The sequence below is a fragment of the Mesoplodon bidens genome, assembly GCF_964165515.1.
Source record: "Mesoplodon bidens genome assembly, chromosome: 7".
Lineage (NCBI taxonomy): Eukaryota > Metazoa > Chordata > Mammalia > Artiodactyla > Ziphiidae > Mesoplodon > Mesoplodon bidens.
Window position 1 is genome coordinate 59,930,330 of NC_138164.1, and position 23,472 is coordinate 59,953,801.

A 23,472-nucleotide genomic window follows, 5' to 3' on the forward strand; every position below is an offset into this window, starting at 1 on the left:
AAAAATGCTCAACTTCATAAGCTATTAGGGAAATGCAAATCAAAGCCCCAATGTGGTACCACTTCACACCTACTAGAATGGCTATCATCAAAAGACAGACAATAACAAACACTGGTAAAAATGTTTAGAAACTGAAACCTTCATACATTATAGCTACCAGGAATATAAAATAGTACAGCCACTTTGGAAAACAGTTTGAAAAGTTCCTCAGAAAGTTAAACATATCGTTACCATATGACCCAACAATTCCACTACTAGGTATACACCTAAGATAAATGAAAACATAAGTCTACAGAAACATTTGCTCAAAGGAACAGTATTCATAATAGCAAAAAAGTCCACCAACTGAGGAACAGATTAATAAAATGTGGTATATCCATGCAGTGGAATATTATTCTGCAATAAAAAAGGAATTAATTATTGATGCTATAACATGGATGAAAGTTGAAAACATTATGCTAAGTAAAAGCCAGTCACCAAAGACCACATATTGTATGATTCCATTTATTTAGATTCTGCTTCTACAGAGAGCGAAAGTAATAATTGCTTAAGGCTGGATAAGGTGATGGGAAGTGACTGTTAATAGGTAGTTTCCCGTAGGAGGGACAAAAATGTTCTAAAGTTAAAGTATCGTGATGGTTGTACAACCCTCTGAATATACCAGAAAAACTTTAAATGGGATAATTGTATGGCAAGTGAATTAGATCTCAATAAACCTGTTTTTAAAAAAACCCTCTAGACCAGATTACCTCTAAGTTTCCCTTTTAGACGTAAAGGTCTCTGAGACAATGAAAAAAAGTCTCAGAGCGTCCATCAACAGACTTCAGAATCCAATCCCCAGTGACTCCCATGAACCTACAGTTTAGAGAAGGCAACACATAGTATAGCAATTCCTCACTTGAGGTCACTAGACCTCCAGATGTCTGCAAAGAAAGGACAAGTGCTTCTTGAGCCAGGTTAAATTTTTCAGAACATCTGTGAGAAACCACACATACCTCCAACCTGTTCTGAGGTAAAGTTTAAGTATCTTTGCCTTTGGCTGGACTCATGTTACTAGTTTTAAAATACTGACTCAAAGCTGACTGACAGCTCAGTATATGAAAAGTGAAAAATAAAACAAAAAATGTACTTTTTGATATGCAAAATGTTTCAAAAAATGGGAGCCATGATGAGTTCCTTGGTTAAAAGCTTGGGAAACACAGATATAGAGGAAAGTACACTAGCCTAGAAATTAGGAGAAATAACTGAAGAGTCCACCTCAATCTGATTCACTTCCTATCAACTGTCTCAGTTTCCATTTCATCTATAAAATCAGCAAACATCACAGTATCCACCTGACTCTAAAATTCTGTAACTTTTCAATATTATATAATGACCTAAAAATGTCTGTTAAGAAGGTAATTCTTTATATTCTGCATCCCTGCAAAGAACTTTCTTTACTGACTCGAGTTAGCACATCATAAGAATAAACAAGAAATACATTATATTAATAAACAACACATAGGCTGTAGTATTTAGAAACTTATTTATAAGTGGCCCTAGAAAGCAAAGAGAGAGTAAAAAATAATAAACTGAAAAGAAAGTAAAGTATGCTAGTCTACTGCTGACAGCAAAAGTCAACAGGAAACACTTCAGTATAAAAATCTCCCCAAAGCATGGAATGTCCCTGATTAACAACAAATGAGTTATCTTTCCTTCTCATACTTTACTCCAACACACCAGCTTCTACATGCACCCCTGGAACTCAGATGAACTGAAGAAAGGGAAGAGAGCAAAGGAAAAAAACTATATCATAATTGATCTCCTTTCAAAATTCCAAAAGATGAGAAGGGCGGAGGGGAGTGGGAACTAGCCATAACCCAGAATAAAATTTTCCTATTTACAGCTTAATGTGTTGTGGTCTTTTTTTTTTTTTTAACTTTTTTTAAAGTCAAAAATTTCTGCTTACTTACTTCTTTATGTCAAGAATAAAAGGTATTTGCACTTTGAGGGGTGAATTCATACTAATTTAAATTGAGCATAACACTGGTGGGGGGGTGCATCAGTGAGAAGGAGAGCTATTTGTGGGATTTGGGGGAGGAAGGTGGTGAGAGCCTCAAAAAAGGAAAAGCAGGCAAGATCCTTTACAGCATAATACATATAAAAATCCAAGTTCAGAGATTTCTAATGAATTTTTTAAAAGGTCATTCCACTTGCTAAGACAAATCAACAAAGCCAGACCACTTCCTCCTCAAGCAATTAAAGTTATGAATATTGAAAATAGAAAATCTTCAATTTCCAATTCAGTATTACCATTGGGGGGAAAAAAAGCAAATCAGAAACCTAAACTCATATTTTAGGAGGTAATACAGTATTCTGCTCACAACTATATAGGAATGAAGGGATTCATCCCATTTATTTAATACAAAGAAAAACACACTGACTCCTTTAAAATAATAAAGAATCCATGAATCCTTGGAGCACCAACAGTCTCTGTATTTACGTATTATATATAAATACAGACATATTCTACATCAAATAGCCACAGTACCTTTTAAAGTGCCTACATGAATCAAATTAAAACACAAGCTCAACAGACACCACTACAGCCCCCTACAAACAGAGCTTATAAAATATCTCACTTAAACACAAATAAGCTGTATTTAAATATAACCAGCTACATTCATTTAACAATTCTGCTAGCTGTTTACAAAGGGTACAAATATACAAAAATGAATAAGACTTAGCCTCTGACTTCAAGGAATTCACATGAGGGGAAGCCAGAAGTATGTACAAAATCAAAATTCTTTGAGATCACAGAGAAGATCAAACTTGCAAACTTAGTGGTAACCAGAATTTGCCAGGTGAAAATTAGGAGGGCACAAAGGCATGAATGTCGAGAACACAATTAGATAACCAGAGGTCCTAAGTGGCCAGGGCAGGGGGAATAAGGAGAAAGGATATGCATGGGCATGAAACGGAAATAACTAAGCCAGGAAATGAAGCTTGTAGCTTGTACCTAGGTTGCAAAGGGCCACATGTGCTATAACAAAGTGCTTGGTCTTTATCCAGAAGACCACAGAGAACCTGATATGTAATAAACGATGTTATTAGAGGGACTTCCCTGGTGGTGCAGTGGTTAAGAATCTGCCTGCCGGGTGGGAGGGAGAGAGATGCAAGAGGGAAGTGATATGGGGACATATGCATATGTATAACTGATTCACTATGTTATAAAGCAGAAACTGGCACACCATTGTAAAGCAATTATACTCTAATAAAGATGTTAAAAAAAAAAAAAAAGAATCTGCCTGCCAGTGCAGGGGACACGTTTAAGCTCTGGTCCAGGAAGATCCCACATGCCATGGAGCAACTAAGCCCATGCGCCACAACTACTGAGCCTGAGCTCTAGAGCCCGTGAGCCACAACTACTGAGCCCACGTGCCACAACTACTGAAGCCCATGTGCCTAGAGCCCGTGCTCCACAACAAGAGAAGCCACCACAATGCGAAGCCCGTGCACCGCAAAGAGTAGCCCCTGCTCGCCACAACTAGAGAAAGCCCATGCGCAGCAAAAAAGACCCAACGCAGCCCAAAATAATAATAATAATAATTAATTTTTAAAAGAAAATAAATAAATAAACAATTATTAGAAAGTTAACTGGTAACAACATGGAAAACAGATTTAAAAGGAGAGATTGGGAGGTGGAAGATATGAGAACACTACAGTAATAATTAGGATATTACCGCAACAACGCTAGTGAAATGTGATGAAGTCAGAAATAATACAAACAACTAAACAGTAGCAACAGGAGCAGCAATCTACATCAACTTAGCAGTGACGTGTCCATATAGCTGACCATAAGTCAAGGTACAAGCAACAGGGGAAATAAAGAATATGCAAACAAGAGGTCTTTTGAATATAATCAAAAGGACTTAATGACTACTGACTATCCATACCCCACAGAGGATCTTTACTTACAAACGAATTTTGCCTTCCTAAACTACTAAAATATAAATACCTTCATTCACTTAATAGATGTTAAAAGCTTAATTCGTAACCATATGAAAAGTTTCAGGTGTCTTGCACAGGAATTATTTAAGTCTAAAAACTTCCCTGTGTCCACAAGAAAAACAAAGAAACAAATACAGAATTAAAATAGAGTAGTTTTCACCTGAAACTAACACAACGCTGTTAATCACCTATACGCCAATATAAAATAAAAAGTTAAAAAAAATAGAGTAGTTTTCAGTCAGAAAACAATGATCTTGGTGTATCCAAGTTTGGATGAGTCTAAAGTAATATGCCTTAGTTAGAAACCCTGAAAAGATCCGTAAACAGTGGAAATATTAATTTAATTTAGTATCTAAATTAAATATGGGGGGGAAGGAACTCTAAGTAAAAATCTTTGGGCTACGAACAATTCAGCTATACAAACACATATAATTTTATTATAATAACATATAGTTAATATTTTTCAGGAAACCAACATAAGGTTGTGCACCACAGGAAAAAATAAGTAACTGATGAGGCTTACAGACCCGATTCCAATTTAATAAATGTATTAGTAAAGGGAAATAATTGCAGCGACTCTGTTTCAACATGCAAATCATTTTCCTTTACAAAAACTTGTTGAACTGTCAGTTTGTATTATATGATTGTTAAAACAGTGGCGTTTCTTTCAATAAAATGAGTCATGATTACCTCTATAAAGAAAGACATTGACTTTCACAAGGCTGGCAAAATGTCTTATCTTTTTAATTCAAAGTTATCTTGAATAGGGATATAAGTAACTTTAATGATAAAATGTGATAAACACATTTCCCACTAAATTTAATGTTCAAAGACAAAGTTATATTTATCATGTTCTAATAATCATCTGAGATTAACTGGCTCACCCCCAGATATTAACCATTAACCATGTGTCAGTTTAAAATTCCACGTGAAATCATTAAGGTCAATAAATGTAGAAAGGTCAATTTAGCAGAAAAATTATTTAAATAAGAATTTCTATTTCAGTGATTATAATCTGATAAATTTGTAAGAACCTTGTTTTTTCATAATAGTATGTGTAAGTTATAGGTTTCTCCACTAAAGGAAAAAAAGTTTGTATTGTGTTAATTCCAGTTATAATTTCTAGCTGAGTCAAAGCTCTAACAGCCTTAAAGCAGGAAATCTAAAAGGAAATTCCATCATCAGTTCCTGGGGCTTGGTAATGCAAAGGTTGTTTGAAATAGAGCTACAGAAGTTCTCAAACTATTTACTATAATCTTACCTCATATCTTCAAGCAAATCACATTCTGCTTGATGTTTGGCTTGAAGTTTTGTCATCTGCTCAACTTGAATGTTTTTCATTTCTTGTGTAACTTTCACCTAAAATATACCATATATTTATGAGGCCTTACTGCAACTTTAACAACAAAAAAATTACTTAAAATACGAAATACTTGTCAGAATATATAACTCTTACTTGCCTCTCCCCTGAGGACCATAAACCCATTATTAGCCACATAATTTTGTTTACTGCAGATAATTAATGAAAAAACTAGCTAAAACAACCTGAAGCAGAGGCTAAATGAAAGTACACGAGTATAAAAATTACAGATTAAAGAGGTGCAAAATAAACTGCCAGTCATTTCATTTCATGTACAAGCTCAATACATATCCAGGTCTTTAAAAGAGTCTGTCTTCTATTTCTTCCAAAAAGGATACAAAGACATTAAAACATCAGGAGAGGTGAGCAGAGTGTAGATGGGAGAAGTGGGCATAAGAATGCCTAATATCTCATGACCGAAACTTACACAATCATGAAATTATATGCATGAATCAACTACATAAATTATTCCATAATGGCTACGAGAAGCACACTCTCAGGATGATGCCCTCGACTTGCTGGACAGCACATCAAATCACAATCTCTTTCTCACAAAGGAGAAAGCAAAAGTGACCTTCCAGCATATGCAGTGCTTTTAAGCCACCACAGCAAGCCGGTCGCCGTGGCGTTTCCACTTCAAACAGCTAGAACAGTATATGCAAACCAGCCAGTGCCCCGGTCGCCGTGGCGTTTCCACTTCAAACAGCTAGAACAGTATATGCAAACCAGCCAGTGCCTCGCCCGCCAGGCCAGGATCCAGGTTACAGTGGGCCTGGAACCCCCATCGCCGAAGCAGGGCCACCGGAGGGCTAAGTGTATGTGTGTGAAAGAAAAAGACTCACTTAACCGGAGAACCCGGGTTAAGAAAGAGAAAAAAGAGGGAGCAGACACGAATGAGTTAGGCATTCAGCAAATGTTTGCCCACAAGGGGAGGATAGAACAGCCTCCTCCACCCAGAGGAGACACTCAGTAACCATCTGCAGGATTGAAAAGACAAGGACACAGCCTCAGTCCCTGGGAAAACTGAAAGGAGGACATTGAAACAGTTCTGGAAGGGCGAAGCGGGGAAGCTGCTGACAAGCCCGGAGCACCCGTCACTCCGTCACTCCCACCCGAAGCCTAGATCACGGCTCACACGCCAAGCACGGCCCGGTTCTCTCTCTCCTGGGGACAGAACCACCACCTTCCTCGCCCCCTAGTCGGAGGGGCGGGGCAAGAATGGGGAAGAGAAAGACAGGACCGCTCAATGCTTAATTTCTTGTTTTCCCTTGGGGTGGGGGTGACTATTGCGACTTCTCTTCGGTCGCCCCGTGGGAAAAGCGGGCCAAACATTAAGGCTAGACTGGAAACAAATTCCCTGTAAATTTGCCAATGGGGGAGGGTGGCGACAAGCGGGCGGAGGGCTCAAACCTGGTGCAGACTAAACAATCACACAAGCAAAAGGCTCTGCAAGCTGCAGGGGCTCCCCCGCCTCCCCTCGGTGCAGCCCCGAGAAAGCACTTTGCAGAGAGCAGCACTGCCATGCGCGCTCGCTCTCTCTCTCTCTCTCTCTCTCTCACACACACACACATACACACACGCACACCCGAAACTTGTGAAATGTCTGGGGATGGGGGTGGTCTACCGCGCGGTGGAGGGGACGAGCCCTGGCCGCCCCTCCGACGCAAAGGCACCAAACACGCGCGCCCCCCGCCAGGAGCCGGCAGCAACTCAGTGACAAGCCCGAGACGACGGCGGTCACGGCCCCTTGCGCAAAGGGGGAGGGGGCGCAGTGGTCGCCCCAGCCGCGTTCCTTGTACGCATCCCCCCCAAAACCTCAAAGACCCATTCTCACCTTCCTCGGCGGCGGCTGCATGATGCTGAAGGGACATCAATCTTCCTCCGACGGCAGCGTAAGTGAGGAGGGGAGGAGGAGGGCCGAGAGGAGAAGGCCGCCCAGCGAGCGGGCGTGTGCTTGTGTGTGTGTTTAAGGAGAGCCTGAGAACGAGGACTCGCCCCGGAGGGAGCAAGGCCGGCGGATGGAAGGACAACCCGGGTCCGAGGGTGAGTGTGAAGAGGAGGAGGAGAAGCGCCGAGAAGGCCTGGGCTCCGGCGGCCCTGGGGGTGTGTGAGGCAAGGAGGCGGAGACCGCGAGGGGGCGGGGGCCCGGGTGCGGGGGCGCAGGCTCTCCCAGCTCGCCGAGCGGCTCTCGAGGAGCACCCCCGTCGTCCGGTTCCCTGCCCGCCGCGGCTATCCACCCGCCGCCGATTCCGCGACTCCTCAGACGCGGCCCCCCCCCCCCGCCCCACTCAGGCAGCCTGGCCCTCGCTGGGCCCAACACCCCCGCCCGGCCGGGGGAGGTGGAAGGCGGCGCCGCACTCTCCGCTTGGGTTCCTCCACTCAGGCCGCGGGAATTTCCGGCCCCAGCGGGTGGCGCAGCGCCCCGCTCCGGCGGCGGAGGGAATAGCTTAGGCCAGAGCTGGGTTCGAGGGGCCAGGCCTGGCTGCAGGGAGGGAGTGTGGCCGCGGCGCGGAGCTCCGTATCGCGGCGGGGGACGGGGGGAGCTAACGGATCGGTCGGCGAATGAGAGGGGTAAAAATGCTACCGCAGCACGAAAATCCCCCCGTTCTCTCCGAGAATGGCACGTTCCAAACGCCTCCTGTTGTCCCTCCCCCACAGTGGGAGCCAGCTGGGGGCTTCCCGCGCGCTTTCCCGCCAGCCGCGGCGCGCGCCCCCGGTTGGGGGCGCGCACGTGGGCGGGAGAGGGCTTTGCGCCGACGCACGCGCACAAGGCGCCCCCGCCTCCTGCCGGGGGAAGAGAGAGAGAGAGAGAGAGAGGGAAAGAGAGAGAGGGAGTGAGAGAGAGAGAGCGAGAGAGAGAGAGAGAGAGAGAGAGAGTGAGAGAGTGTGTGTGTGTGTGTGTGTGTGTGTGTGTGTGTGTGTGTGTGTGCGTGCGCGCCCTGCAAAGAAAAAATCGGTTCCCTGCTACAGGGCGTCCAAGTCAAAGAGTGTGGACTGCGTGCTAGAGGACCATGAGGTTGTTAAGGCCAGGATCCCCATTTCACAAATGGGAGGCAGAGGAGTGGAGACCTTATGAAGGTTACACAGCAGGACTAGGATCTCTGGGTTATAGAGAAACAGGTGCCAATGACAATCATGAGGAAAAATAAAGGAGGCAGCAGGGGCAATAGAGGAAAGCTCTTGAATGGGAGTCAGGACCTCTTGGTGCCAGTCCACTCTGCCTGCCCCCTTGGCTGGCTGGGTGAGCTCAGGCTTCCTCATCTCCCAGTGAGGATGTTCTGAGCGGCTCTCCCCACCCCAACTTCCTGCTCTATCCAGACCATCTTGGGGTAGGGATATCAGCCTCCCTTGAGGTCCTTAGAAGAATGAAAATACCTCTTCCAGAGCCATAGGGCTGTGTGAGCTGTGTGAAGGGTGAATTAGATCAACCAAGTTTTATCAGAAGTTGGGGTCTCAAACACCTATTCTCAGAAGTATGGTCAGGCAAAAGAGGAAGGTGAGTGAAGCTTGGAGAGACCCAAATAAGTTGCCCAGTGCCACTTGGCCAGAAATTGGGAAGATGGAACAACCTAGGTTGTTTACATTGTTAGCCTAGATTCTTGTATATAAGAAGGTGGTAGAATCAGAGCTATGCCTGAGTCAGATTAATCTGTATAGGAATTAGGAGACCAGGCTTGCTATTCCTGGTTTCCTTGAAGCCATTCAAAAGTGCACCCTTTATCAGAGTCCTCAATTACTATCAGGTAAGGCCTGGGGCAAGGGAACAGGTGGCTGGAGGCCCGGCTCCCTGACAGCTGTGGGGCTGGCAGCTGGAGGTAGCCAGGCTGGGCTCCAGTCTCAATTCCACCACCAATTCACTGTGAGGTGTTGACCTAGTCATTTCACCTCTTTCAACCTTTATTACCTCACTTGTAAAAATGGGGATCTAGTACCAGCCTCACAGTCTTGTTGTATTAAATAGAATTTCTCCTACCATGTGGCCTGGCACATATTGCTCAATAAATGCTTTCTGATTCATCCTTTATTCAAAAAATATTTGTTAAGGTCCTGCTTTGTGCCAAGCCTTGGGCCAGACACTGGGGACACAAGGATGAGCAAGAAAGAATCAGCCTGGGCCTTCACCATGGCTGAGTTCCAGACTAACCGTTCCATGAATGACACTGGGCTAGTGGCAGGAAGGGGTAACAGTGCTTGCCCAGATGTGTCCTGCACACAAAAGGTGCTTAACAAAGATTTGCTGAATCCTAGTCCTGGGTGCAGCTAGTCTGGCCCAGAAATTATCCTCCCTTCACCTCCCTTTACTGGAAGTGAGCACTGGGGGTATAAAGGTGCTGGATGTTGGGAGACTTGGGATCCAGCCTCTATCACTGATCTGCTGGGCCTTCTCTGGGCCTTGGTCCCCAATTGCAGAGTAAGGTCAGTGAATGAGCCTAGAACTTAGTAGGTTCTTCACAGCTGAAGTCAAACCCTGGGGCTTTATTTTATGGATTTAGGAGGGTACCCTCCACCTGATTTGCCATGATTCTGAAACCAGGAATGGCATTGACTTTCTGGAATGATTTCCTTTACAGGTGTTATAAAAAGCTAATGGGCAGGACTTCTCTGGTGGTGCAGTGGTTAAGAATCCGCCTGCCAATGCAGGAGACGTGGGTTCGATCACTGGTCTGGGAAGATCCCACATGACGCAGAGGAACTAAGCCCGTGCGCCACAACTACTGAGCCTGCGCTCTAGAGCCTGCGAGCCACAACTACTGAAGCCCACGTGCCTAGAGCCCATGCTCCACAGCAAGAGAAGCCACCGCAATGAGAAGTCCACACACCACAATGAAGAGTAGCCCCTGCTCACTGCAACTAGAGAAAGTCCGCGCGCAGTAACGAAGACCCACTTCAGCCAAAAATAATAAATAAATTAAATTAAATTAAATTTATTTTAAAAAATAAAGAAAAGAAAGCTAATGGGCAACACCAAATGGGCTTACCTGTTAACTGCTCTCTCAAAAAATGTGTTTGTGGGACTTCCCTGGCAGTGGATAAGACTCCGTGCTCCCAATTCAGGAGGCCTGGGTTTGATCCCTGGTCAGGGAACTAAATCCCACATGCATGCCGCAACTAAGAGTTTGCATGCCACAACTGAGAAGCCCATGTGCCGCAACTAAGGAGCCCTGGAGCCGCAACTAAGACCCAGTGCCGGGACTTACCTGGTGGTCCAGTGGTAAAGAATCCACCATCCAATGCAGGGGATGTGGGTTCGATCCCTGGTGAGGGAACTGAGATCCCACATTGCCACAGGGCAACCAAGTCCGTGCACCACAACTAGAGCTCGAGTGCCTCAACGAGAGAGCCCGCATGCTGCAAACGACAGAGCCCATGCGCCACAACTAGAGAGAGAAAACCCGCACGCTGCAGCTAGAGAGAAGCCCGCATGCCACAACCAAGAGCCCGCACTCCAAGGACAGATCTCGCATGCCTCAACAAAGATCCCATGTGCCACAGCTGAGACCTGATGCAGCCAAAAAAAAAAAAGGAAGACAACCCAGTGCAACCAAATAAATAAATAAATTTGTTTTAAATGTGGTTTCTTTTAAAATGTGTCTAATATTTACCAAGTGCCTTTTCCAAACCCCAAACTTTTATATTACTTTTCCAAGCTAATCTTCACTGTAATCCTATGAGACAGTATTGTTTTCTTCATTTTACAAATGAGGAACCAGAGGCTCAGGGAAGATAAGTGACTTGCCCTGAAGTGATGGATTTGGGACCAGAACCCAGTTCTCCTGTTCGCCTCTATGAGGAATGTTCAAAGGAATTGGGAGAGTTCACCCAGGAAAAAAGGAGACTCAGGAGTATACAATCTGTATGTTCCAAACTCCACAGGGATGGGGAAGGAGATTTCTGTGACATGTAAGCCTGACTAAAATGTACCCTTTGAACCAGACTGGGGACTTCCAGAGCCTTGCTCCTTCAATGCAGGCAAGCACTGTGTTATCAGTAAGATCTCTTGAGATTCTTTGGGGGAAATGCCACAAAGCTTTCCTGTGGCCACAGAGCAGCATGCACTGTGGCCCCAGAGACTGAACTGAAAGAGGTCTCAGCTGCATCTAAGGAAGGAGGTTTTCCAAGCAGAGCTGCCCCTGGAGGGGGTGAGCTCCCCCATCCCTGGGTCTGTGCAAGCAGGTGCTGGCTCCCTTCCATCACGGAGGCCACAGATGGGATTCTCACCCTGGGAAGGAATTGATAACAGCTACCATTTATTTCGCCTCTTCCACGTTTCAAGCGTGGTGTGTTATTTACACTGTTTCTACACCCTCACAACAACCCCTAATGATACATATGACCCATTTCACAGATTTCACAAACTGAGGCCCAGAAGTGAAATGACCTACCCAAGGTCACACAGCTGGGCCAGGAGAGCCAGGCCTGGCCCCTGGCTACCTCTGGCTCTGAAGCTATGGTCTCCCTCCAGCATGCATGCTGCTATGAAGTCTCCTGGAAGTAATGTGATTCTAAGTTTAAGTCAGAGCCAGGACTCAAAGTTGGCCTGGAGCAGATATAAGAGTGGGCACTGGAAGACAAGCTATTCCAAAATTCCACAGGGCTCCTGGGAGAAACCTCAGGGAGGCAAAGTATGCAGCGGCACTTGAGCGTGGCTAGAATGTGAACAGCACCTCACCCTACCCTGGTCCAGAAAGGACACCCGCGACAGGTTGGTACTCCATCCAAGGCTTTCTCCAGAGAAGATGGCCACCATCCCATCTGCCCATTCTGCACCAAGGCACCCCTTACCCTTCCTGCAGCTGGGATTCAAAGCCCCCTCTACTCCCTTTCCTGCTCTGTCGTTATCCCCCACTCACATTGTCACGGGCTGCTCAGGAATACCTGTCAGCCCATCCAGATGCCAGCTGTCCCCTGCCTGAGCCCCACCACCCCGACCTGGGGATGATGCTGCAGACCATGCAGCCTGTGAACCCCACCCCCATTCACTTCCCTTCTACCCTAGTCATCTTTCACCCTCCACCTCCGTCCCCCACACACATACCGGCCTTTGCTTCTGCCTGAGGTGATCTCTCAACACAGGCCTCTGGTCAGCCTGTTGTAGGAATGTGCCTGTCTCCTCCACTAGTCAGATCTCCAGACAGAGAATCACAGCCCACTGGAGTGAGGCTTCAAGATCTGTGGCCACAAGAAGAGGGCAGAGGCTCTCCCTAGGCCACAAAGTGACTTTGTGGCAGAACTAGACCTTGGATTCCATCCAGCGTCAACAAGCCCCTTATTCTGGGCTCAGTTGTAAGCAGGTCTTTAGGGTGAGACCCAAGCCCTGCACTCCAGCAACTCCAAATCTCAACACATGGACCAAAGGTATAACAGTGAGTCCAGGTCATGCAGGGCAGCCCAGGAGAGTCGGGTATCAGGGATCTAAGGCCAGAGGTGAGTTCCCGAGAGGCAGGCACTGGGGCAGGGAATTACGTGGTCAGCTGGTGCCCCTGTCAGGGAGTGTTACAGCTTGGATGGGGGGTCAGGGGTCAGTTCCAGGGCTACAGTAGGAGCTAAGAGTCACATGATTTTGACATCAGGAGGCAGGAAACCACGGTTCTAGTGCTATCTTTGCCAGGCACTTGCCAAGTGTGACCTTTGGCACATTGCAAATTCTGTGTTCCTCCTGGGGGGGGGGGTGCAGTTTAAATGAAATAATGGGTACATGATCTGCAAAAGGCTGGGGAGCTATGTAAGCAAGTGACTACTCATCCTGGGATACATTAAGGATGTATTAAGGATGTACTCATCCTGGGATACATACATCCCACATGGGATGCTGACCGAGGCTTCCCACTGGGAGCTGCACTGTGATTACAGTTCTGTGAAGCTAGGACCGATGGGTAAAACAGTCAGGTTTGGGTGGAGGGGTAACATCACAGGGATTTGGGATCAGGCACACCTGGGTTAGATGTCCACCTCCTCCTCTGCCAAGCTTTGGGTTCTTGACCAAGTCCTGAAACCTCTTTTAAACCAAGTTCCCTTGTCCATAAAAGGGGAATAATGATGCTTTGCAGGGTTGTGATGGGAATTAAATGGGAATGTTTATATAAAATGCCTGCAATCATACTGCCTACAAATGTGAGTTTCCTCTATGCGTACATGTGTTTTCCTTCAGCTTCCCTTCATTTTGTTCTGGTTCTGTTTGCAAATTTAAAAAATAATAATAAAACACAAAAAGAGGAATTCCCGTGGGAGGAGGTTAAGCACAGCTACAGTCCTGGTTTTGTCCTGACTCACCGTGAGGACCCGGGAAGTCCCTGCCCTCCCTCAGCCTTCATTTCCTCATCTGTAGCACTGGGCCTTCCCAGCCTGGAAGGCATGGGACGCTATCCATCTGTGAGCCTCTTCCATGGAGAAGACCCTCCAGGCTGAGCTGGGGGATGGGGGTCAGGCAGAGACCAGGGGAGGGAGTTGGAGTTGTCAGGGAGGGACAGCAGGATGGGGGGGTGGCAGCTCTGTAACCACCGTGTGCTGACCTGTGGAGGGAGCAGGCCCTGCTCAGCTTAGGAAGCCTGTTGCTTATTTTCCCACAGCCTGCCCAGTTAATGCCAAAACAAATCATGCTTGCCTGCTCCCTGCTGGAGGGCAGTAGGCCAAAATGAGTGTCCTGGAGGGCTGGCAGATGCCCTGGCATTCTGCCTCCTCCCTGGGCACCCACCCTTCCCCTGTCTGCAACACATCCATCCACATACCACATCCTGTGGCCTGGGCGAGCTCAGCACCACTCTCAACAGAAGTTGACCCTGTGTAAGGAGAGAAGCTTCCTCAGGACCTGTACTCCCCCTCCTCTGGTTTTCAGCCCTCCTAAATGGACACATCCAACCCCTAAACCCACCTGTCTGCACAGTCCAGCCTTGGCCCCAACATGGGATCTAATTCTTGCCATGCTGCTGCAGGCAGAGCGCATGGCATCAGAATGCTGGGAGCTGCTATCACCTGCTATGGGAGGAAATTCCCTGGCTCAGGAAAGCTCTTCCAGCGGAAGGGAGCAGGTGGTGAGTCCCCTTGAAGAGACAGACACTGCCAACACTGTAGGCAGAGCCAATCCTGGGATAAGAAACATTAAATCCACCACCCCTGCCTTCTCTCTGATGCTTGTCTACACTGGGCACAGTAATAATAATAATAGCCTATACTTTATAATAGCTACTATGTGTCAACACTTCACATAAATAATTAATTTAATTCTCACAACAACTTTGGAGTAGGTAATATTATTAGCCCCATTTTACCCTACGCTTGCTAAGGGTAAAGCAAACTAAGATTTGTACCCAATTAATCAGGCTCCAGGGTCTGTGCTGTTATCTGATATGCAAATCTGCCACCAGAAAGTGGTATTTCCTATAAAACTCAGTTCCAAATTTGGAATGTGGCAAGATGCTTGTCCTAGTATCCTAGAATCCAAGCATTTTCCGAGACTTGCCTGAGCTGAGAATCACCTAGGGGTACCTATTTAAAACACAGTACCTTCATCCCCTCCTCTGAGGGTTCAGTAATCTTCATGTGGGAAGAGAGGCAGTGCCTGACATGTGGAAATTGCCCATAAATATTTGTTACATGAATGCATGCCCCTACCTTCTCTGAGCCTCTGCTCATCTCTAAAATGGGGTTACAGTTACCCACTCAGCCCAATCTCCAAATGTGACTGTGTGTTGAGTCACTGTGTGTATCTGCACAAGCTTTGCTTAGGTGTGAGGAGTTGTTTACAAGCTCACACCCCTGGCTCCTAATGACAGCTGTAATAATAATAGCTAACATTTCTTACATGCTTATGGAGTACCAGGCACAGCTCTGAGGTTTTTGACTATGTTAACGCATTGATTCTCACAACACCAATTATCCTGTCTTTCAGGATGGGGAAACTGAGGCTCAGAGAGGTTAAGTAACTTCCCCATGATCACACAATTAGAAGCAGGATTGGAACTCCAGTGTCTAGATGGTTAACCACTCTGTCATAGTTTCTGGACTCACCCAGCCCCTCCTCTTGAGAACTGGGCTGCCAAACTTTCATTGAGCAAATGGTTACTGCACCTGTAGTATTCAAGGAGGGGAGAATGAAAAATTTAATTAACAGGAGCTATAGGAGTTCCCTAGTGGTGCAGTGGTTAAGAATCCGCCTGCCAATGCAGGGGACACGGGTTCAAGCCCTGGTCCGGGAAGATCCCACATGCCTCAGAGCAACTAAGCCCATGCACCACAACTACTGAGCCTGTGCTCTGGAGCTGGTGAGCCACACCTACTGAGCCCACGTGCCACAACTACTGAAGCCCTCGAGCCTAGAGCCCATTCTCTGCCACAAAGAGAAGCCACCGCAATGAGAAGCCCGTGCACTGCAATGAAGAGTAGCCCCCGCTCACTGCAACTAGAGAAAGCCTGTGCAGCCAAAAAATAAATAAGTAATTAAAAAAAAAAAAAAACAGGAGCTATATTGTGACCACCTAGAGGGGTGGGATAGGGAGGGTGGGAGGGAGGGAGATGCAAGAGGGAAGAGATATGGGAACATATGTACATGTATAACTGATTCACTTTGTTATAAAGCAGAAACCAACACACCATCGTAAAGCAATTATACTCCAATAAAGATGTTAAAAAAAAAAACAAAACAGGAGCTATAGATGGAGAAAAAAGATCTAGAATTGCTTCACTATTGTTTGAGCCTGAGTAAGAAATTCCAAAGCACAGAATCAAAGTGCTATGGTACTTCCAGGTGCAGAAGCTGCCTCTGTCTAAAAGAGGGGAACTGGAAGGCTGCACCGGAAGTGGGCCTTGAAGCATGGGAGGTGGACACTCCCAGGAAAGGAACAGTGAGAAAGAGCAAAAACTGCAGACTGGATGGACCTGAGCCATGTTTAGGAAGAGCTTGAATAGTGAATCCTGGGAAATGAGCCTGCGAAGGTGAACTATGGCCTTTTGTGGACGTCCCACTTTGATGTTTGCTTTAAATTTTGAAAACTGATATCCCTTTCTGGTGTTTGACACACTCTGTAATAGGCATGTGTATTGCCTGTCTCACCCTTCCTATCAGTGCTCCCCATCCCCATATATCTCTGGGAGAAGATCTTGTTTGTCACTGTATCCCCAGCACCTAAGACAAGGCATCCTAGATGGATGGATTTGAAGGCCTGAAGACCACGAGGTTTACCAGAAGTGGAACATTAAGTATGGGCAGCCAGGTAACAGAATAGAAGGCCCAGTACAGCACCCTAAGGGAGGGTGTGCCTGAGGGCCTACTCAGGCCTATCGTCTGTTTATGTTGAGCCCTCTGTTCTCACACGCTGCACTGGGCTAGTGACTTCACTGCTATTCCACCCAGGAGGAGGCTTATGAGTGCATGGACCACAAGGAGAGGCTGGGTGGGTCTGAAGGACAAGGCACCTTGGGCTGCCTTTCCTCCCTGTATATTGGGCACTCATCTTGGGGCCTCTGTTAAGAGCCTGGGTCAAGCTCTATGTCAGACTAACCAGTTTGAATTTTGGCTCTGCTGCTTTCTAGCTATGTGGTCTTAACTACATAATCTGGATACTGCTTTTCTCACATTGGCCCTGTGACCCCAGGTGCAGCTCTCACTTTCTCTGAGCCTCAGGCACTGTGTAGGCTGGGATGGTTACCCTTGAGACCCCTGTGGCTCTGTCATTCTCTAGGTCACCAGACAGTGCTTTCTAGATGGTAGCAATATGAATGTAAAGGTGAAGTTTGGTCTTTTCTCTCTGGGGCAGTAAGAAAAACCTCCAACTCAGCACTGATCACAGAGAAATGACTGGGTCAAGGCCAATGAATATCTGTCTTCCAGATATTGCATCTGGGTGACAATTTTTCAGGCATATCTGGGGATTATTATTCTCTATTTGCACCTCAACTCAGACCCTCAGCCCTGCAGGAGATTGATCCCTGTGGGTTGCATCACAAGGCTCCCTTGCCAACTGGCTTCCACTTGGGTTTGGACAATGAGAAACGACAGGAGACTGGAGGATGAGAGGAGAGAGCGGTTGGGCTATTTCTCCCTCTGCTCCTTCCCCACTCCCTCCTTGATCCCATTTCTGCCAGGCAGCCCTACCTCTCATCGGGCTCTGGTGATGTGATTCCTGCCCCTCCTTTCAGCCCTAGTCTCTGGGTGGGTGCCTCACCATCTTTTGTTTGTTCCCTTAACCGTGGCCACACCTCAGTACAGCAGTCCCTTCATTAAGTCTCTTCATTTGAACCGTTACAGGTGAATTGCTTCCTGCTGGCCTCCTGACTAATACAGGACCCTCCAGTATTATGCTGAGTGAAATAAGTCGTACAGAGAAAGACAATTACTGTATGATATCACTTATACGTGGAATCTAAAAAGTATAACAAACGGGTAAAAATAACAAAAAAGGAACGGAGTCACATACGTAGAGAACAAACTAGTGGTTACCAGTGGGGAGAGGGCATGGGGAGGAGCTATATAGGGATAAGGAGTAAGAGATACAAACTATTATGTATAAAATAAGCTATAAGGATGGACTATAGCCAATATTTTATAATAACTATAAATGGAGTATAACCTTTAAAAATTGTGAATCACTATATTGTATACCTGTAACATATAATATTGTACATCAGCTACACTTCAGTTTTAAAAAAATGAAATAGACTACCAAAAAAATATGGGACCCTCCACTTAGATCTGCCTATTTGGCTCAGTCAGGTCAAGACTTTCCTCAGAACAAAGACCCAACCAGCCTGACCCAGGAACAGCCCTCCCATTCACCTGCTCTAGGGCAGACATGTGCAATGTGGCTTCTTTGAGGGCCCCAGGGTCTGATTCTGACCATCACTCCTAAATGTACTCTTGTGGGAAGGGTCAGATGGGACAGGGGCACCTGCAGCAAGGCGACAGTGACTAGAACGGTGAACCAAGATCACAGAACAAGACATGCCTCAAGGCAGGGCATGGCTATGCCACCACTCAGGCAGGGTGGGAGGTCAGGAACCTGCTCTGCTCAGAGAAGGCCCCCTGGAGGGCTGGGAATCACAGGGTGCTGGAAAGTCAGGGAGGAAAGGGAGGAAAAGCTTATCTCAAGAGAGATTTGAGCAAAGGCTTGGCAGAAGGAAATGAGATCCCTGAGGGGCAGGGACTTGGTGGGCCACACAGTGGTCAGTGGCAGGTGCCTCTCAGCCTCCCGGGACATGGTGCCTGATGCTGCCCTAACCTGGAACAGGGTTCCCGCCTGAGGACAGGCCTCCTACATTCCCTCCCAAGCTCTCTCACCTCCCTCAGGATTGGACGGCCAGTCACCCCAACTCTTTCACTTCCCTTGCTAACGGCACCTGCCCAGACCGCAGCCATAGCAGGGCTCAGGTTTCAATTCTCATTTCCTCCACACCTCTATAGGCTCCTAAAAAGTTTCAATTCCTCACCAGGGGTTGGGCCTGACACCGACCTAGTTACCCTCATTCCTCTGTCACTGCCTCCCTGCCAACATTCCTGCCTCTCCCCCAACCTGTCTCTCCTATCCTCTGCCCTCCTAAGCATCTAGAGCGAGCCTTCTAATATGCTACTTTGACCATGCACTCCCCTGCTCAAGACGCTTCTCTGGCTCCCCCCACCCTCCAAATGAAGCCCAGGCTTCTTAACATGACCTTCTAGGCCCTTCACCACATGACTCCTGCTGGACCACCTGACTTCATCTCTCAACCTCACCATTTTAGGTGTCTTTGTTCCAAACACAACATATATATGCACTTCCCTTTGCCTTCAGCCTCTCCTCCTCTTCTCTGCCTGATAAACTCATATTCATCCTTCAAACCCCAGCTCAAAACCCCTGCTTCTAGAAAACCTTCCTTCTTCCCCGAGGTCAGAATTAATCCTATGCCTCTGGGTCTCCATAGCCTTGTTCAGACCTCGATGGCAGCACTAAGCACAAGCTGACTAGACTACTATTTAGTTACGCCTTTTTCTGAACTCCCCTTCCTTTCAAGTCTCTGGCCCAGCTGGACAGCTTATTAGCTATATGACCTTGGGCAGGTTACTTAACCTGCTCTGGAGCTCTCCCTGAGCCCCAGGCTGGATTAGGTGCTCTCTGTTGACAGTTTTTCAGCACCCATATGTACATTGATAATCATGATTAACCCATGATTTTGTAAATATCTCCCACTAGGCTGTGAATATCTCTCTGTTCTCCAGGGACCTCCCCCTCCCACCTCCCCGCTAGCCGGCATGGGCCAGGGCTCTGGACCAGAGAGCACACCTACACCAGGCCTCACCTGTTGCTGTCCCATGGGCTTTCAGGATGAAAGCTGCCAGATGCCCAGACAGTTTTACTTCCCTCCTGGCTGCAGAATGCTGAGAACAACTGTCAGACCTTAGGCACTTCCGTTTCACTCAGAGCCAGGCTTCCTTTTCACCCCTTCCGTAGGCAGCAAGCCGACGGTGGGCCACAGGCTCTGTGCCAGTACCTGGGGAGTTTTGTTTCTTCTTGGGAGTTCAGCCCAGACAGCTTTGGTGGTGGACTCCCCCTAAGGACAGTCTCCACCCTTGGGGATTTGTGGCAGGAAAGCCTGATTACCCAAAACCCCTGGAGACTGGAGTCTTGACCTCATTTGACCTGTATAGTTGTGAAGTGAAAGGCTTCACATGAGGGAACTCCTGCAGAATCATAAACACGCAGAGCCCTTCATGGAACCTGTTCATTTTACAGGTGGGGAAGACTGAGGTCCAGAAAGGGATTTTCCCAGAACAGAAGCAGTGATGTATCAAGGGGCATTTATTTCAGGGAGGCCTGACCTTAACTAAATGATCCCAACCTGTGTTGCTCTTAAGCGCTTTTGCCTGTGTAATATTGTTTTGTTTTTCTATCTCCCTGCTGCTTCTCTCTGCTGCCTTGGTGAGTGCCAGCCTGCCTGACACCTGCTTGTAACAGCAACCTCACCCCACCATGGCTGCCAATTAACCTTTAAACTGTTGACACCCAGATCGCCAAGGGTGTAAAATTAATGTGTAAAAATACGAGTAAATAGACTCAGATCAAGGGCTTGAGAAACATCTTTGGGATATCCAGGGGTCTTTTATGTCTAGGGTCTGGTTTCTGCAGCCTTCCCTTAGCAGAGGAAAATCCAGGCCCAAAGATGGGGTTTGGAAATATATTCTCACAGCTCTTTATCAATCTTCACCAGCTCACACTTAACCCACATGTGACTCCAGAAGGAAGACAACAGCTTGCTAACTTAATATCCTCCCCAAGGCTGGGAGGGGCATTAAAGATGAGGCAATTCAACCCCATGTCACATTCAGAAATCATTGTCTTCATCTACTTTTTTTCTCTCCACAACCCTTTTTGGACTCACACCAGATACAGTGCTTGGTATATGAGATCCAACAGAGCCTTGTCTTCAGGGAACTCACCACATCGTGAGGGGAGAGACAGACCTGTAAAGAATCCTGCAGTGGAGTGCATCATGTGCCCAGGTGAACAGCTTTCTCAGGGAAGAAGATACTTCTCAGGGATCGTCACAGATGAATTCACCAATCAGAGAAGTGAAGGAAGGGCTCCAAGCAGCTTTCTGTATTCATACCACCAGTGCCCACTCTCAAGCAGATCCCTCCTAAGTCAGACTCCCAGACTTCTACACAACACTTTGTCTTTCCCCCAGGCTTTATTCACTCACTTTGTTGGCCAAAAAACTTCCCATGGCCTTCATCTGTGAAGACTCTGTATTGGGCCCTGGGGACTTATGGCCTTGAGGATACCCCAGCCTGGTGGGGGATGGATGCATGGAGAGCCACACAGCATGGACATGGTGTGAGGGAGGGAAGGCAGAACTGGAGAGCCAGCAAAGGCACCTGAGCCATTCTGGGAGGTCAGGGAAGACATTCTGCAGGAGATGTATGCCCTCAAATCTGAGATGTGGAATCTCCTTTGTCTCTCCTAACATTCCTCTAAGGTGGGTCTTCTTATCCCTATTGTACAAGTGATAAAACTCAGGCCCAGAAAAGGTCAATGCCTTACCTAAGATCACACGGTTATAAGTGAGGGGTGGGGTGGGTATGTTCACTCCTGGGCCCCCAGTTGCAGAGTCAGAGGGTGGCACCACTGGAAGAGCTCAGTCTATGGGGGTAGGACCAGAGGTGGGACGTTCAGAGTACACAGGGAGGAGTAGGAGCTGAGAGCCTGGAGCTGGGTGGAACCAGCCGGATATGCCATCTCCCCATACACAGTGGAGCAAAGGAGAGGACGGGAATACCCAACAGGTCATCAGTTCATGGCTTTAGGACAGCAGAGCTGGCTTAGTCCTTGGACACTATCTCATCCAGACTCCGTTCATCTGAGGCTCATCCAGAGCAATTAATGAGGACATATGGTATCACAGAGGCTGATCCCGGATTAGAACCCAGAGGCCCTAGTCCCTGGCCCAGGGCTCTGTGCATAGCCCTGGCTGCCACTACATCGTTTAATCCAATCTACATTTACCGACATGCACTGCAGATTGGACACTCTTCCGGGCACCATGGGCATCACAGGGATCTTCCGCATCACTGCTGTCAGGAGTTTACAACTGGAGTGGGGAAGTCAGATCCAGCTTACAGACCTGGACTCCAGGCAGCATGTGGGAAGTGGGGCAGCAGCAGGCATGACCAGAGTGCTGGGGAGCGGGTTGGGGAGGACCTTAGTGTCCCAAGAGCCCTGGGCAAGTCCTTGGACCTCAGTTCTCTGGTCTGTTCCCAGAAGGCACTGGAGTCAACAATCTCTGAGGTCTCTCAGTCAGGCCTCTACCCCTGCTTGCCTTTCAAGGGTTGGGAAGTGGGGCTGGGCCAAGCTTCCGGTAGGCTGCGTGGTGGGAGGCAGAGGAAGTGGCTTGAGCCAGACCAGTTGCGCATGTCGGGGCTGACCCATTACCAGCAGGGAAATCACAGAGTCAGTGCTCAGACATCTGGGAGGCACTGGGCAGCCGGGATATTTTTAGAAGGCTACAGGCAGACATGCCCGGAATCCTGGGCGTTCCTGAGCCAAAGAAGCTGGGGCCAGCAGAGGGTGAACCAAAAGATGTGGCCCCAGTCCTGGCTATTACTTCACCAAGGTCAGCTGGCCATATGTTTCCCCAGAGGCCCGGGCTCAGGCCTATTGTGCTCAAGCTCTGGGTCCCCTGACTTGCCACTGATCCGCCTCCTTCTGGGTAGCCAGGTACAGAGCTGTTGCAGGTCCTTAGGGGGAGAATGTATGTGGAGCACTTACTTGGTCTCAACTGATTCCTTCAGCTAGCTCTTTGGGTGCTTTCTCTGGTCCAGGTGGGCTGCTGGGCCCTAGAGATATAGAATAGAAAGGAGGCAACTCTGGAGTGGCTCAGATCCATTGGGGTGGAGCGGGAGGCTGGAGGTGATTGGAACACAGACAGCAATAACACAGTGAGATCACTTTGGGGGAGCTCGGGGAGGGGAGGGGGAGGTCTGCTGCTTTCCCAGGGCTGCCACCGGACCAAATGATTATCTGTGGACAAAAATGTAAGCTGCCAGCCAAGGGACAAACTCCGGATTATAACTAAAGGATGATTATCAGTCCTTTCTAGAGCCATGCCTTTTCCTCTTGCATTATTTCTGAAAGATGATGTCTCAGAATTGGAGTCAAGGGTAAGATGATCTTTTTAGCTCCCCACCTATCTCAACTACCAGAAAAGCTGCCCAGTTTGCAGTGGCAGCTCTAACAAACAGATGCTCCTGCCCCCTTCCCCCTACCCAATCCCCACCAATCTCTCCACTTCATTGTATTACAGATGAAGACCAAAGCCCAAAAAAGGGCATGTCCAGTCCAGGATCCCTCATCAAGGCCTCATGAAGGAAGGACTTTGACTTCTGTCTGGAACCTGAAGATCCCCATTTGATCAAAACCACGGGAAGGATGCTCCCAGGCCTGCCTGTCACAGTGAGAGGGCTGGGGGGCTGGGGCATGGGGTGGGCAGAGGGCAGGAGTCCAGCCCCTCCCTGTGCCCCATCATAATGGACTCTGCAGTGTAGTCCTGTCTGCTTACCTCCCCAGGATTGTCTGTCCTTCCAGCCCATTTCCCAAACCAGGTTTCTAGCCTTAGTCACGAGTACCTGCAAAATCTCTACCTGAATTTCAAAATGTTGT

General features: G+C 47.6%; 1 protein-coding gene and 1 long non-coding RNA gene across 4 annotated transcripts in view; one reads left to right on the top strand and one right to left on the bottom strand.

Annotated features, from left to right (window-relative positions):
- FCHSD2 (FCH and double SH3 domains 2) overlaps nucleotides 1-7,269 on the bottom strand; it is a 299,906-nt gene extending 292,637 nt beyond the window's left edge. For all 3 annotated transcript variants that reach the window (XM_081240865.1, XM_081240864.1, XM_081240866.1), the window contains exons 1-2: nucleotides 7,185-7,269; nucleotides 5,252-5,349 (exon numbers count right to left, since the gene is read on the bottom strand). In XM_081240865.1, the coding sequence (XP_081096991.1) occupies nucleotides 5,252-5,349; nucleotides 7,185-7,205 (119 nt within the window). In that variant the 5' untranslated portion in view covers nucleotides 7,206-7,269. The remainder of the gene's footprint in view (nucleotides 1-5,251; nucleotides 5,350-7,184) is intronic.
- Nucleotides 7,270-7,307: 38 nt separating this feature from the next.
- LOC308620946 lies at nucleotides 7,308-10,937 on the top strand. The gene is made up of 2 exons (XR_014016364.1): nucleotides 7,308-7,393; nucleotides 9,922-10,937. It is a non-coding gene; the product is annotated as an uncharacterized lncRNA (long non-coding RNA).
- The last annotated feature ends 12,535 nt before the right edge of the window (nucleotides 10,938-23,472 follow it).